Source organism: Ursus maritimus, unplaced genomic scaffold, assembly GCF_017311325.1.
Source record: "Ursus maritimus isolate PB19 unplaced genomic scaffold, ASM1731132v1 scaffold_29, whole genome shotgun sequence".
NCBI lineage: Eukaryota > Metazoa > Chordata > Mammalia > Carnivora > Ursidae > Ursus > Ursus maritimus.
In genome coordinates this window covers 13,406,955-13,420,562 of record NW_024425452.1, presented here as the reverse complement: position 1 = coordinate 13,420,562, position 13,608 = coordinate 13,406,955, and the positions used below count along the sequence as shown (strand labels likewise).

General features: G+C 38.6%; 1 protein-coding gene across 5 annotated transcripts in view; it reads left to right on the top strand.

The window, feature by feature from the left end:
* HMGCLL1 (3-hydroxymethyl-3-methylglutaryl-CoA lyase like 1) overlaps positions 1-12,158 on the top strand; it is a 190,513-nt gene extending 178,355 nt beyond the window's left edge. For 3 of the 5 annotated variants that reach the window (XM_008691767.2, XM_008691764.2, XM_008691762.2), the window contains 2 exons: positions 5,866-5,991; positions 9,652-12,158. In XM_008691767.2, the coding sequence (XP_008689989.1) occupies positions 5,866-5,991; positions 9,652-9,753 (228 nt within the window). In that variant the 3' untranslated portion in view covers positions 9,754-12,158. Of the gene's footprint in view, positions 1-5,865; positions 5,992-8,908; positions 9,631-9,651 lie in introns of those variants that run through there. The other 2 variants (XM_008691763.2, XM_008691766.2) reach the window with 2 other exon arrangements.
* Positions 12,159-13,608: the final 1,450 nt, after the last annotated feature.

The window sequence follows — 13,608 nt, the reverse complement described above, 5'->3', positions numbered from 1 at the left end:
AGTTCATTTTTGCTTTTGTTCCCCTTGCATTTGGAGACGTGTCTTAAAAAGAAGTTGCTGTGGCTGATGTTGAAGAGGTTACTGCCTCTGTTCTCCTCTAGGAGTTTGATGGATTCCTGTCTCACATCAAGGTCTTTCATCCATTTAGAGTTTATCTTTGTGTATGGTGTAATATGTAGCTGTCCAGTTTTCCCAGTACCACTATTGAAGAGACTGTATTTTTTCCATTGGATTTTTCTTCCTGATTTGTCAAAGATTAGTTGTTCAAAGAGTTGAGGGTCCTTTCTGGAGTTTCTGGGTTCTGTTCCATTGGTCTATGTGTCTGTTTTTGTGCCAACACCATGCTGTCTTGGTGATCACAGCTTTGTAATATAGCTTGAAGTCAGGTAACGTGATGCCCCCAGCTTTGCTTTTCTTTTTCATCATTCCCTTGGTAATTCAGCGTCTTTTCTGGTTCCATACAAATTTTAGGATTTTTTGTTCCAGCTCCTTGAAAAATGCCAGTGGTATTTTAATAGGGATGGCATTGAAAGTGTGAATTGCTCTGGGCTGGATAGATATTTTAACAATGTTTATTGTTTCCAATCCATGTGCATGGAATGTTTTTCCACTTTTTGTGTCTTCATTCTTTCATAAATGTTCTGTAGTTTCTAGAGTATAGATCCTTTACCTCTTTGGTTAGGCTTTTTCCCAGGTATCTTATGGTTTTTGTTGAAATATCTCATTTTAAAAAATCTGTAATGTTAGATTTAATTTGGAATATCTCATTTAAAATTAAATCTAAAGTGAAATAAGTCAAGCAGAGAAAGACAATTATCATATGATTTCTCTCATCTATGGAACATAAGAACTAGGAAGATCGGTAGGGGAAGAAAGGGATAAAGAAAGGGGGAGTAATCAGAAGGGGGAATGAAGCATGAGAGACTATGGACTATGAGAAACAAACTGAGGGCTTCAGAGGGGAGGGGGGTGGGGGAATGGGATAGACCGGTGATGGGTAGTAAAGAGGGCACGTATTGCATAGTGCACTGGGTGTTATACGCAACTAATGAATCATCGAACTTTACATCAGAAACCAGGGATGTACTGTATGGTGACTAACATAATAAAAAAACATTAAAATAAAAAAAATAAAAATTACATTAAATTAAATCTAACATTACAGATTTTTTAAAAAAGTTGAACTTAGAGGGTAAAGAAAGTTGACGTCATTTCAAAACTTACCAAAATTTTATATGTTCCTTAAGATTTTAGTAGCCTCAATACCTAAAATTTGAGATTTCATTAAGTATTTTGAAATCATGAAAATACAGGACATTGTAAGTTTGTAAAATGATTGGACTCCTCTTAAGGATTTCTCATTTTGTTTGGGAAATAAATTCTTACAGCAGTAAGAAAAAGTCAAGATGTACTTTTCGTTAGCATATCAGCATGGTCAGGGCATCTAAGCACTATGCAAGATTAATACTCCACAGAGCTCACCTAAGATTTTAGCACAGAATGATGTGCTCATGGTTTATCTACAATTTACCATTTTCCAGAAAAAGCAGCTACTAATATTTTATTCATCTTTCTCAGCCCCTAAGTCCAAGCTTATACGTAAGTGGAGAGCTCAGGCAGACAGAACATGTGTAACTAAACTCAACAAGTTTATCATTTCCTGGTCACTGGATTAATTGCTTTAATCATGAGCTTGGAGGAAGGTGGGAGCCAAGGACAACTCAACCCTTTGAGTTCTGGGTTTTAGTTTAAGGAGGATTACTAGTTCCCTTAGCTCTGAAGAAAATATTTTCTAGTTTGATAATAGTATGCTACTGCTCGGTGACAAAATACATAATTCTAATTTCTAATGCTAAACCCTATGAACTACAGGATTTTGTATGGATTCCAAGTCCCTGGCACAAAGAGTGTACTTCATAAACATGTTCAAGTCAAAGGAAGACTAAAAAGAAATATACTGAACCACAGTTCGTGTTCTGTACCATTAGTAAAAGTTTCGTCATTTGAAAAGAAAACAGTTATTTGTATAATATAAAGTGATTTATTTACATGTTTGTCATTTTGGGAGGCTGGAACACAGTGGGGTTGTAAATGCCGGACTTTAACTTGGTGGATTTTGAAGCTACATTGCCACCTTGTGGTTTCTCATCTAAAGATGTACTTTCCTTCAAAACAAACAAATGCTTTGTTTTTCAACCTGTGGTGCGAAAAACCTGCTTGTGCTTGAGTGTGAACGCGTGTGTGCGCGTGCACGCACACACACACACACACACACACACACCCCGGGAACACACACATACGTGCACACACACCCATACCCCTGGGAACGTGAAAGCCTGAAAATAGTGGTTTGTGTTTGGAGACATGGGAAAGGAGTATCTACAAATCATCTTTTAATGAAGACAATCTCTTATATGATAAAATCATCTAAGAAACCATCTATTATCTTCAAACACATGATATTAAATAATATAGTACATGTCACTACATTCTATAAGTACAATTGTCCCTCTATTTACCATCAAGAATCAATGAAGAGAATAAATGCTTTTCATTTTGTCAAGAACTTGTTTACAGCATAGTATCTATCATTTCCAGTGGAATAGGGAAGTAGATGTAAAGAAAACATACATAGTAAAATCAAATTTTCGTAGTTGCAAAGTTTCAAAGGAGCTTGTATATTTTTTAAAGATTTATTTATTTTAGAGTGAAAGTACCTGCAAGCAAGCTCATGTGGGGGGGATGGATGGAGGACAAAGAGGGAGGGGGAGAGAGAATATCTCAAGAAGACTCCCTGCTGATCATGGAGCCCTACTCCCTGCTGGATCCTACAATCCTGAGATCGTGACCTAATGAAACCAGCAGTCAGATGCCTGACCGACTGAGCCACTCAGGCGCTCCTAAATCAGCTTATTTAAAGATTAAATCATAGCTTAGTATATGGGTAACATTACCTATTAATATTTATTTCTAAGGAATAGAATTGCACATTTAATAGAGATCAGAATTTAGGAGATACTGCATAAAAAGTGATTTTAAAGTAGTACAGTGATTTTTTAAAAAGAGAATTTAAAAGGCATTAATAGCTTAATGTTCTCCTTCACATGTAATGTATACTTTAATAAACTCTTCAAATTTGCTTTAAAGCCACATGGTGCACACAATTGATTCAATTAACTTGGGAATGGAGCTGATAGAAAATCCCCAGGTCTACAGCTCTTCTCATTCTAGGAAAGTGGGAAAGGCCATTTTCCAGGTAACCTCTCACTCAGATCATGTCTTATTTAAACATTTTGTATGCAGATTAACCCTGCAGTCTCACACCCTAGGAAGATCACTTAGTGGCAAAATAATGATGTTAATCAAGAAAATGAATCTTGGATTCATTTATGTTCATTCTTATTTACATACTGTTATTCTACTACAGGTGAGAGTTTACAGAAACCTTATTTTTTTTAATACTTTATATATAATTAACATCCATTGTGAAGGAATTGAAAAATAAAGACAAACAGAGTTAAAATAAATTACCTATAATCACACCATCCAGTGATCACCGCTGTTAACTGTTTTGGTCTACCATCCAAAAACAATTTTTTTAAAAACCTGGTAGACCTTGGTGTAAGTATCTTAAGTCTCAAGAGGAAATCTGGAAGAATGGTTCAAACAGCACAGTCCCTTTGATGTGAGAATGAGACACAGGAACCAACTCAAAGAGCTGCTAAAAACCGAATCTCAAACAACCTGGTCCACAAAATATATAAAGTAATATTGGATTCTAAACCAAACTGAAAAATGCCTTGAGTCCCTACTGATAAAAAAACAATGTTTGAATAAATAGAGGAGAATATACAAATCTCCCAAATGGGAGGATTCCAAGTGATTTCTGTAGATACTCTGTACCTCAAAGTGTGAGCTGCACATAGTGACTTTTCTCCCAAGAGTACAGCCTGGAAAATGGGGAGTGGGGGCTTCCTTACTACAGAACCCTGACAAACACTACCTCAGCCAGGTGATCAAGGTACATATCAGTCATTAATCCTGTTGACAGTGTGTACGATGATTAATACAGTGTTTTGAGAATGGCATTTCACCTCTGTGGTCTTCCTCAAAATATTTCAGAATTCTAGTCTGCCAATGTTTTTATTGGACAAACCCAAACTGAAGGACAGACAAGAACATTAAGTTCAAAATAAGGAAATCAGGGGCGCCTGGGTGGCTCAGTTGTTAAGCATCTGCCTTTGGCTCAGGGCGTGATCCCAGAGTCCTGGAATCAAGCCCCACATCAGACTCCTCCGCTGGGAGCCTGCTTCTTCCTCTCCCACTCCCCCTGCCTGTGTTCCCTCTCTCACTGGCTGTCTGTCAAATAAATAAATAAAATCTTTAAAAAAATAAGGAAATCAGAATCATGTATGGACTTTAATAATAACATACCAATATTTGTCCACCAGTTGTGACAGATTTACTGTGATCACATAAGATAATGTAACAATATGGGAAACTAGGTGGTAATACATGGGAATGCTCTGTTCCTCACCAGTTTTCTGAAGATCTGGAGCTCTTCTAAAATAAAAAGTTTATCAAAAAAGAAAAACAAAAGGAAGTGTGATCCCCAGATTAGCAGCAAGGGCAGCATCTGTGATCTTGTGAAAAGCTCAGATTCTTAAGTCCGAGCCCAGATCTCCTGAGACTGACTCTGGAGATGTAGCCACAATGTAAGGTTCTGATCCTGTGAATGCAAATGGCTGACCTAACTGGCTGCCCAAGATCTCTGCTTTCAGGTGCTTCTCATTTAGCAGAGGTCATACTACTTTTTTCCCCCTCAATGCCCAGGATTTGAATAATCAGATTATACCTCTTGGTAGCTTCTGATTACCCAACTGTCACCTTTTCCAGAGGTATGACATGCCTGCCTCTCTTTTCCAGTCTTCTCCAATGCTCTGATCTCCAGGGCTCCTTTCAGACCCCACTGTAATCATGTCTTCAGGGACATCTCCAGCACACACATATCCTCTACCTCTGATATCCCCACACACATGACCTGTAACAATCTGCATGTTTCCAGAAACCATAAATCCCAGTGTGAATTTTCTGGAGACAGAGGTGACCTTGGGCAAATTCTGTGATCCTGCTGTACTTGAGTTTCTTCGTTTGTGATTTGGGGATGATAGAAGGATATCTACCTCATGGTTTGTGGTTTTTGTGAAGATTATGAGTTACTACTCATAAGATGTTGGGAATAGTATCCAGCACTTACTGAGGACTCAGTAAATGTGAGAGGGTGCTATTGTTAGTGGTGGATGACTTGCCTGCCAAATAGCTCTTCACTTCTCCCAAAGCAGCAGGGTTGGGTACACAAAATAACGGCTTAGTAAAGATCAAGTGAGTTGAATGGGTGAATTGAGCCCACAAAACTCCTATTTCAAACACAGTGACCCTACCACTACCACCTGTCTTCTAAGGCACCTTGACTTGCAGTTGGGGTGTTAGAAGTATTTCATGTTTACATAATAGTATTAGGATCGAACTAGAGAACTGGAGAATCTATACAGCCAGGGAGTGAATTCATCTTGCTTGAAACTTTACCCCCTACAGTCGTGCGGTTATCAATGAATAACACCATTTTAATTTTGATCTAAGATTATTCTACTTCCTGAGATCATTCGAGTTTGTTAGCCTAAAAGACAAGATTAGGTAGAAAAGAAATCAGCACCCCCGGGGACTGTTCTAGCAGCAGGTGAGTGAGTATGTTTGGATAACAGGTTTAGATTTTGCTTATCTGCTTTTTGGAACAGGTTAAATAGAAATTCAACAATTTATGTGCCATAAATAGACAAGCCCTGAGTGCTCTGGTTTGTTTTCCAGATGGGGATTAATGTGGTGGACTCTGCAGTATCTGGATTAGGTGGCTGCCCTTATGCAAAAGGTGCTTCTGGGAATGTAGCCACTGAGGATTTGATATATATGCTTAATGGCTTGGGGCTCAACACAGTAAGTCATTTAACATATTTTAATATTCATGTGTGCCTTTCAGATACAAATGGGAAGTTGTCTCAGATTTGGGAAGCAATTTTGAGGTCAAAGTTTTACTACACTTTTGCTGTTTGCTAAAATGCACAGTGGGAAAATACAATAAAAACTCCTTAGGGGGCCTTATAAAGTAACTTATTGCTGTAGCTCCAACACCAATAATGCTACCATTTCACATTTTTATAGTGCTTCCTGACCTCTGAAGTACTTTTTCATTATCATCTGATTTGATTACACGCACAGTAAGTGAGAGCCTGTGTCTTTGCCGTTAGGATTGTTGTTTTTGCACTTTTGTTTTGGATGGGTGTTTTCCTAGGAGGAAACAGAGATCTTGATTCTTCTTGAGCTGACAACTAAAGCTTCTGGAAAAAAGCCCAGGGCACTATTTGAATGGTCAGGAAAGAGGAGAGCTTAATACTACTTAGCATGTGAGACACTGGACAGCATTGTCTCTTTAAAAAAGTTCCTGAAAAGTCGTATTCTCTATAGCATCCACCTTAATTAGCACCTTGTCTTGCCACATGCTCGTTAACATTACTTATTAGTCTGTAAGGCAGATTTTGGCTTGGGGGGGGGGCACGGGGGAGGCAAAAATATAAAAGAAAAAAGTTCACAAATGATTAGAAGTTCAGAATGTTTTCTGAGATGTAAAAGCATCATCTGGATTACGGCATGGAATTTTCCCTCTCTCTCTCTCTTCACTTTACTTACATAAAAGCTCCTACAGTACCACTTGCCTGTTAGTCCCATTCCCACACCATTTTATTTGTCACCTCTATCCTGGCTCTTGCTTCCAACATACTTGGATGGCCGTCCTCTCCATACTCGATTTCACCTGGAGAGGGAGTTTCCACCATCCCCGAAAGTCTTCTAGCATCTCCTTGCCTAACCCCCAGGCTCATGTTGTTGGGTTCCTTACGTTAAGACTTCCACACCAACCTGTGTGCTTCTACCTCTGAACCTACCCTGAGATCGTATCAGGATCTTATTTCTGCGTCTAGCTTCCCCTGCAGCCAGCGAGGAGTTACTGCAGCTATGCCCATTCCATAGAGACGCTCAGTAACGTTCACTGGGAGATGGGTATCACTTGGGGTAAACACCAAAATCTGTTGCCTGTCTTTCCTGGTTAGGAGTAACTTATTTCATTTACAGTAGCTTACTCATTTCTGGCAGAAATGTATGGCCATGACAAAAATGGAGGCAAATGAGATTCTTTCTTGGAGATTTAGATGACTGAATTAAATATAGCAGATGCTTTGATGCATATTATGTATCAGGTCATGTTCTAGAACTTGAGGACTGAAATGCAAATAAGCCATGGCTTCATTCCTAAGAATTCAAAATTTAAGGAGAGAATTGTTCCATTGGGTAGGAGCTACAATTCAACGAGCTACCCAGGCTAAGCCAAGATTCTCTGCAGAATCCAGTGTTATTATGGCTCCCATGCCAATCACTTACCAAGAGCCACTAATTTGACTTATAAGCTATTTTGGTTGTTGGTTCTTTAATACCCTTGCTATAGCTGTGTCAGCACGATTCCTTAGCTCTTTCCTGGGTATTCATCCTCCTCACTGCTGTGCAGACTTCTGACTAGCCCTTAAATTCATCTCCCATGCTACCATCAGAGGATTTCATCCAAAATACAAATATGCATATGCCTTGTTTTTGCTTGAGCGCTCATCAGTGGATTCTCATTTCCTGAAAAGCAGAGTTGTGTTCTCTCACCTAATATGGCCTATTCGTGCCTTCTTAGGTCATCTCTGCCCATCATTCTAAACATACGACATGGCATTTTTTTAGATGTTTTGTACTGTTGTTCTGCCCGAAATGCCTCCTCTGTCCTCTTTCTCAGTGACTCATACTCCCCAAGTAAGACTCGGGTCAGAATTTACCCTTCCTCATTCCCTTTCCTGACACACTCCTCTCTACTTTCTTTTTCTCAGTGAGTTGACTGCCCCAACCTCCGCCCTCATTATCACCTGGGCATATCTCTATCAGTGACTTTAATTATAATACAAGACACCCCCCCACACACACACAATAGGGGTCCCTATTGCCTGCTTGATGCTAAACAGCCTGAGGACAGAAACTTTATTTTACACGAGATTCTCGAAAACCCCGAGAATATCCTAGTATACAAGACATATCTAAACACCTGACAAATGATTCAATAATAAATGCAATGTTATTTTATAATGATATTTGTTAGGTAAAATGATAGAGAAAGGCCAAAATGAAATGTTTGGGTAGAATGCAAATTCCAGTGCATACTTATTATCAATGAAATTCTTGGAAAGCAAAGAACACTGGTGACTAAGATCTTTCTATAATCCCTTGCTGGGTGTAATTTAAAAATGATAGACACATGTGGCTAATTATTTGTAAAACTTAAGTAGCGCTCCATTTACAATGTCAACTAAAATGTGCCTAACATGGTCTACCTAAAGTCATTTCCAGGACAAGACAAATAATCTCAAACCAAATGTTGGCACCCAAAAGAACAACTTTATAGCAAAAAGGCAACGAGAATCATTTATAAGTATCATTTCACAAAATAATTTTCTTGGTACTTCTCAAAAAGAGAAAAACTACAAAGGAAACATTGCTCTCAAAGTTTCTAGAGAGAATTGACTGTATTAAAATGATCATCTCCTTATGATCATTGCTATGAAACGGTCCTGTATTTATATTTTCTCTTTTAAGGAAATGACAGACTAACATAAATATTAAGAACTACTTAAGAGCCAGGAAGTCTGAGTCTGTTCAATTTTAAGTCCACATTGTTTCTAGTCCATGTTGAGGCAAGACATAGGAGTTTATGAAATGCTACCTGAGGGCAAATCTCTGGGTAACCCACCTAATGCTCTATCCCCTCTAGTGACAGCCGAGGTGCTGGGTGGAGACCTTGATGGGGATCTTTTGCTACACCAAGCCCAGAGATGAGGAGCATGCCCTGAACTTGGCCTTCATACCCACCTGCCTATCTGTCATTCATGGATTTACCTAAGCTTTTGTTGATCCTGTTTATGCTTTCAAATAGTACAGGTTTCCAGGCAAACAAGTTCCAGATGTGTATTAAATACTACTTCATTTTATTTGACCTACAACTACTTCCTTCAATATCATACCAATAGTGTTTCTAAATGCCAACAAAATTATACATTTACTTTTCCTGTATTTCTCATAGGTGTATCAAGTTTTTGTTTTTAATAGTAAAAAGGTTTTTTTCTTAAGTCTTTATCTATGAACTCCTCTAAACCATTCTAAGTTTAACTGCCCTCCACTGGTATCTTGTAGATTCTTTCTAGTTGTTATTGTCCTTCCTTGAATTTAGATATCACCCTGAATTACATTGAGGTGTTTTTTGTTTGTTTTTTGATCTAGGTATGGCTAGCCTATGATATCATTTAAGAGTCAGATTCAAGATATGCTTTAATAAAAAAAATCTAAAATGCTGATTATGTGATTCATGAAGAAGACGAATGTTACCCTCAAGTCAATAATGGGTAACATTTTGTTTAGTAATTTCAAACTGTTAATTAACTACTAATAAAATGAAAAGAAATCTGTTTTGTCTTCTTTCTTCCTAATCCACCTGGTATCTCTTCTTTCCCTTAACAGGGTGTGAATCTTTACAAAGTGATGGAAGCTGGGGACTTTATTTGCAAAGCTGTGAATAAAACCACAAACTCTAAAGTAGCACAAGCCTCCCTCAATGCTTGATTTGAATTAACTTGTGACTCAAGGCTGAGAAGATCCATTAGAGCTACAGATACTCATCTGAAAATCATTACTGTCAACTTGTTCTGAAATGTGAAGGAATAGACGAGAGTGGGGAAAAATAGAATTTTAAAGACTATTACTGGATATATTACAAAATCAGTGGAAAGCAGTACCCATCATTGGTAAAATGCAAGCTGAAGCTAAATACTACGGTTTGTAGACATGCTTTTGAACTTAGAGAAAAGTCTACTCTTTTGCTCTTATAGAAATAACTTTTTAATTTAGTAGATGTGAAAATTGACTTCAGATTTCCCTAAGTATCAAATACTGTGTTAATACTTAATCAAGCTGGCTTAGCACAGTATACATATTGTCAGTAGTTTATGAGCTCCTGCAGAGTGTGCAAAGTGTGTGGCCGTGATATTATGCATTATGCCTCTGGATCTCAACTTTCCATTTGCCAAGTCAGTTAAATTATGGACCAAGCGCCAAATCTCCATCTGACCGTACATAATTTTTAGCAATAGAACTTTTATATTTCTAGTATGGCTAACATCTGTTAACTATTTCAGTGACTTTATCTTGTTCCAAGAGGCTGTGGTCAATGGCAAGATGCCATATCCTGGAAACATTACAACCTCCCATGTTTGTTATATGCATCCAGTTTACCATATTTTCTCTTTCATCAGTTTTAGTAAAAACCCAGGATGGTGTTACTCAACTATTCAAAAATATAAGGTCCGACTTTCATCTCAATGTCTCAGTTGCAATGCTAAGAATAGACTGATGGATATATGTAGATATATATATCTCAATTATAATCCACTTTGGTAATTTTCAGATCACATCCAAATTGCCAAAGGTCAACTGTGATCCTAAGAATATTAAGGCAGTTTTTAATTCATGGAAAGAAACAAAACACTGTTTTCCATTGATTCAGGGTACTTTGATTAAATCACATTTTTTGGTTGACTTTATGGTTATTTTTAATGTTGAAATGACTGAAATTTTATCTCTTGGAATAGAAATCATTGCCAGAAATAACAAAAATTAATATATCAAAGTTGAGAAGAGGAGCAGGAAGACTATGTTAAGAAAAAACCATTCTGTAACCTATGCAAATCATAAGGGGACAGAATTATTAAATGCAGGTCTGAACCATCAGTTCTATTATTTATGTAGACTTCTCCAGTAATACTTAGTGATCTTATCTTTGAATAAATTTGAATTAAACTTGAAATATCAAAGTGAGCATTGTGGACTTTCTCTTAAATATTCATCACAACTACTGAAATAAGAAATTCAAGAAAATATGAGATGTACTGATTATAACTCAGTTAACTTAAAAGATATTCATAACAAGACTCACAAGGGAAGCATATTGGTAATTGACAAAACCACACTAAATTCCCACAAAAGAGGCTAACTCATCAGGTTGTGATGGGTATTGGAGCAGGAGCTTGTTATCCTGAGTACTGAGTAAGTCTTTGCATCTGGGTTCGTGTTGGCAGGGGGGCAGTGCAGGGAGCAAACGAAATGACAGCTCTTTAAGGATCTACCTGTTATATCTCTGTGGGTCTCTCTTCAAGAACACAACCCTGTGCAGTGGGGCAGTAATGGGGTACCTGCCCTAGTGTGCACAGCAGGATATGTACCCCATCTTCTAGGTTTTCCTCTCTTATTCAACTGTGAGGTTCTTAGTTTTGAGCTATCTGGAAAAGGATCTGTCGATGCAAAATGCTTATAGAAACAGCCAGGATTTGCTGTTTTGAAATACAAACCATGGACTCTCCAGAAGGCAGAGCAAGTAATCCGAAACCCCGGGTGCAGCTTAGCACACACTTAGCCACATCTCAGTCTACAGATTCATTTCCAAGACTACCTCGATGTTTCCTATTCACACTCACCACAAGAAAGTTCATGGTTTAGTTATCTGTCATCCTTTCCCCACCCAAACCATCTAATCCTTTCTGCTAGATTCAAGTTTCATTTCTGGTTTGGGGGGAAAAAATCATTTAAGCACATAAAACTACCTGAAGTCCATAGGCAGAATCCCCCCCCAAAGCCACGTATCAACTAACCAGGAAACCTTCGAGTCACTGTAGGACCTACCCCAACAATCCACACATAAACCCATACCAGAGTTAACCTTGGGGAGAGGCTTAAGAATGGCAAAGCAATTTTGACCTTTACTCAAATACTTATCAAAACAATCTTTTATGACATCTGCCCTTAAGGAAAATTTCCTGTGTTTTAGAATATGTAACATATTTTATCACATGTTTATGTTGATGACCTATTAGAGATGAAAACTGAGATGCAGTCCTCTGAAAACTACAAATTTTCTAAGTTCTGGATTCATGAAATTCACAAAGCAAATAAATGGTAACTGTTGAGAAAATGCAGGATGCCCTTTTATGTTTTTCTGATTACTATAACATTTACTTCCTTCTTAGCTGCACTTATATGGCCATTCATTTCGATCTATGTGCATCCCATACCTCCAAACTGATCAACTCCAGATATGAGAGTGACAAGTTATACAACATTGAATAAGTTAGCCATGAATATCATCCCTATCAGAACTGTCAAGAAGAGATAAAATGAAAGCCTGGGCACCAGCCCGAGATCTGAATTGAAGTAACAGGCAAGTGAGGAATTGCTGTGAATACCAATAACCATCTGCAAATTGTTTTTGTGGGCTAGAAGATATAAGTTTTGTACCATGTGGGGTAGACCCAGAAGTTAGAAGAATAGTTTTGGAGACAGGGAAAAAGGGAGGAAGATATTGGGCAAGGGAGGGACACAGGGAGGAAAGGTTCACGAATGGAAGGGGTAGGAAGAAAGGTGGGAGGAAAGGGCAGGAGAGAGGGGTGAGAAGCTATTGTCTGCCTTAAGCAGCTCAAAAGGGAAGGCACATGCTATGGTGGAGTCCGGTTAGGCCGCTCTAAATTGCAAATAAAAAGCCTTAACTTGATAGGCTTCAGCAAGAAAAATTCTCTTCAGTGTTTCAGGATTACTGCTTTTCCACCATCACTGGATTCAGTAGCTCAATTATGTTCCAGGTGAAAGTTTCTCTGTGTTGTCCTCTTTTTTGTCTCAGGGTATTGGCTCACCATCAGGCTCCTGCTCCCCAGGGTCACAAGATGGTCGGTACACTTCCCAGCCTCACATTCTACTCAGTGCTCAGCAGCTGTGGAGGGTTTTATTCTAAATGGTGTTTTTTTTTTTTTTTTTTTTGAGCAATGAAGAATATTTTCCCACCCCCATCCCAAACTTCTCATGTTTCATTGAGAAAATCATTACATGCCCCTTCCTTAAACGGTCATTTGAGAGGGGAATAACCCATCAGGATAGACCAACTAAGGTCCCTGGTGACCTTGAACAGATCTGTGAAGTGGTGGAGAAAAAAAACCTGGTGGGAACACATTTTATGATGACATGGTGGGGGAATTGAGGCAGATGAGTTAACCCTAAGGAAAGACCATGTTTAGCTTCTCTGAGACAGGAGCAAAGGATGGAAACAGGAGAAGTTTTAATGTTGAGGGGTATGCATTTTAAGGGGAAAGTAGGTGATCCTAATTTTTTTTCATGCAGATAGGAAGTGAGATCTTCGGGCATTAGTTGGGGGTGGAGTGATGGCTGGGGAAGAATGGTAAAGTTTGAAACCCACCAGAGTTGTATTAGAATTTATCCTACCCCCTCCAAGTTTTCCAGGGGCTGTTGCGTGCCAAGTTCACATGTAAGTATCTGTCCTCGTGCTATCCTTACCACTTCGTTTGACATTCCACCTCCTGGAAGCACTTGTTGGTTTCTAGGGACCACTCTATGCTCGTCCCACCTCCTCTCTGGTCC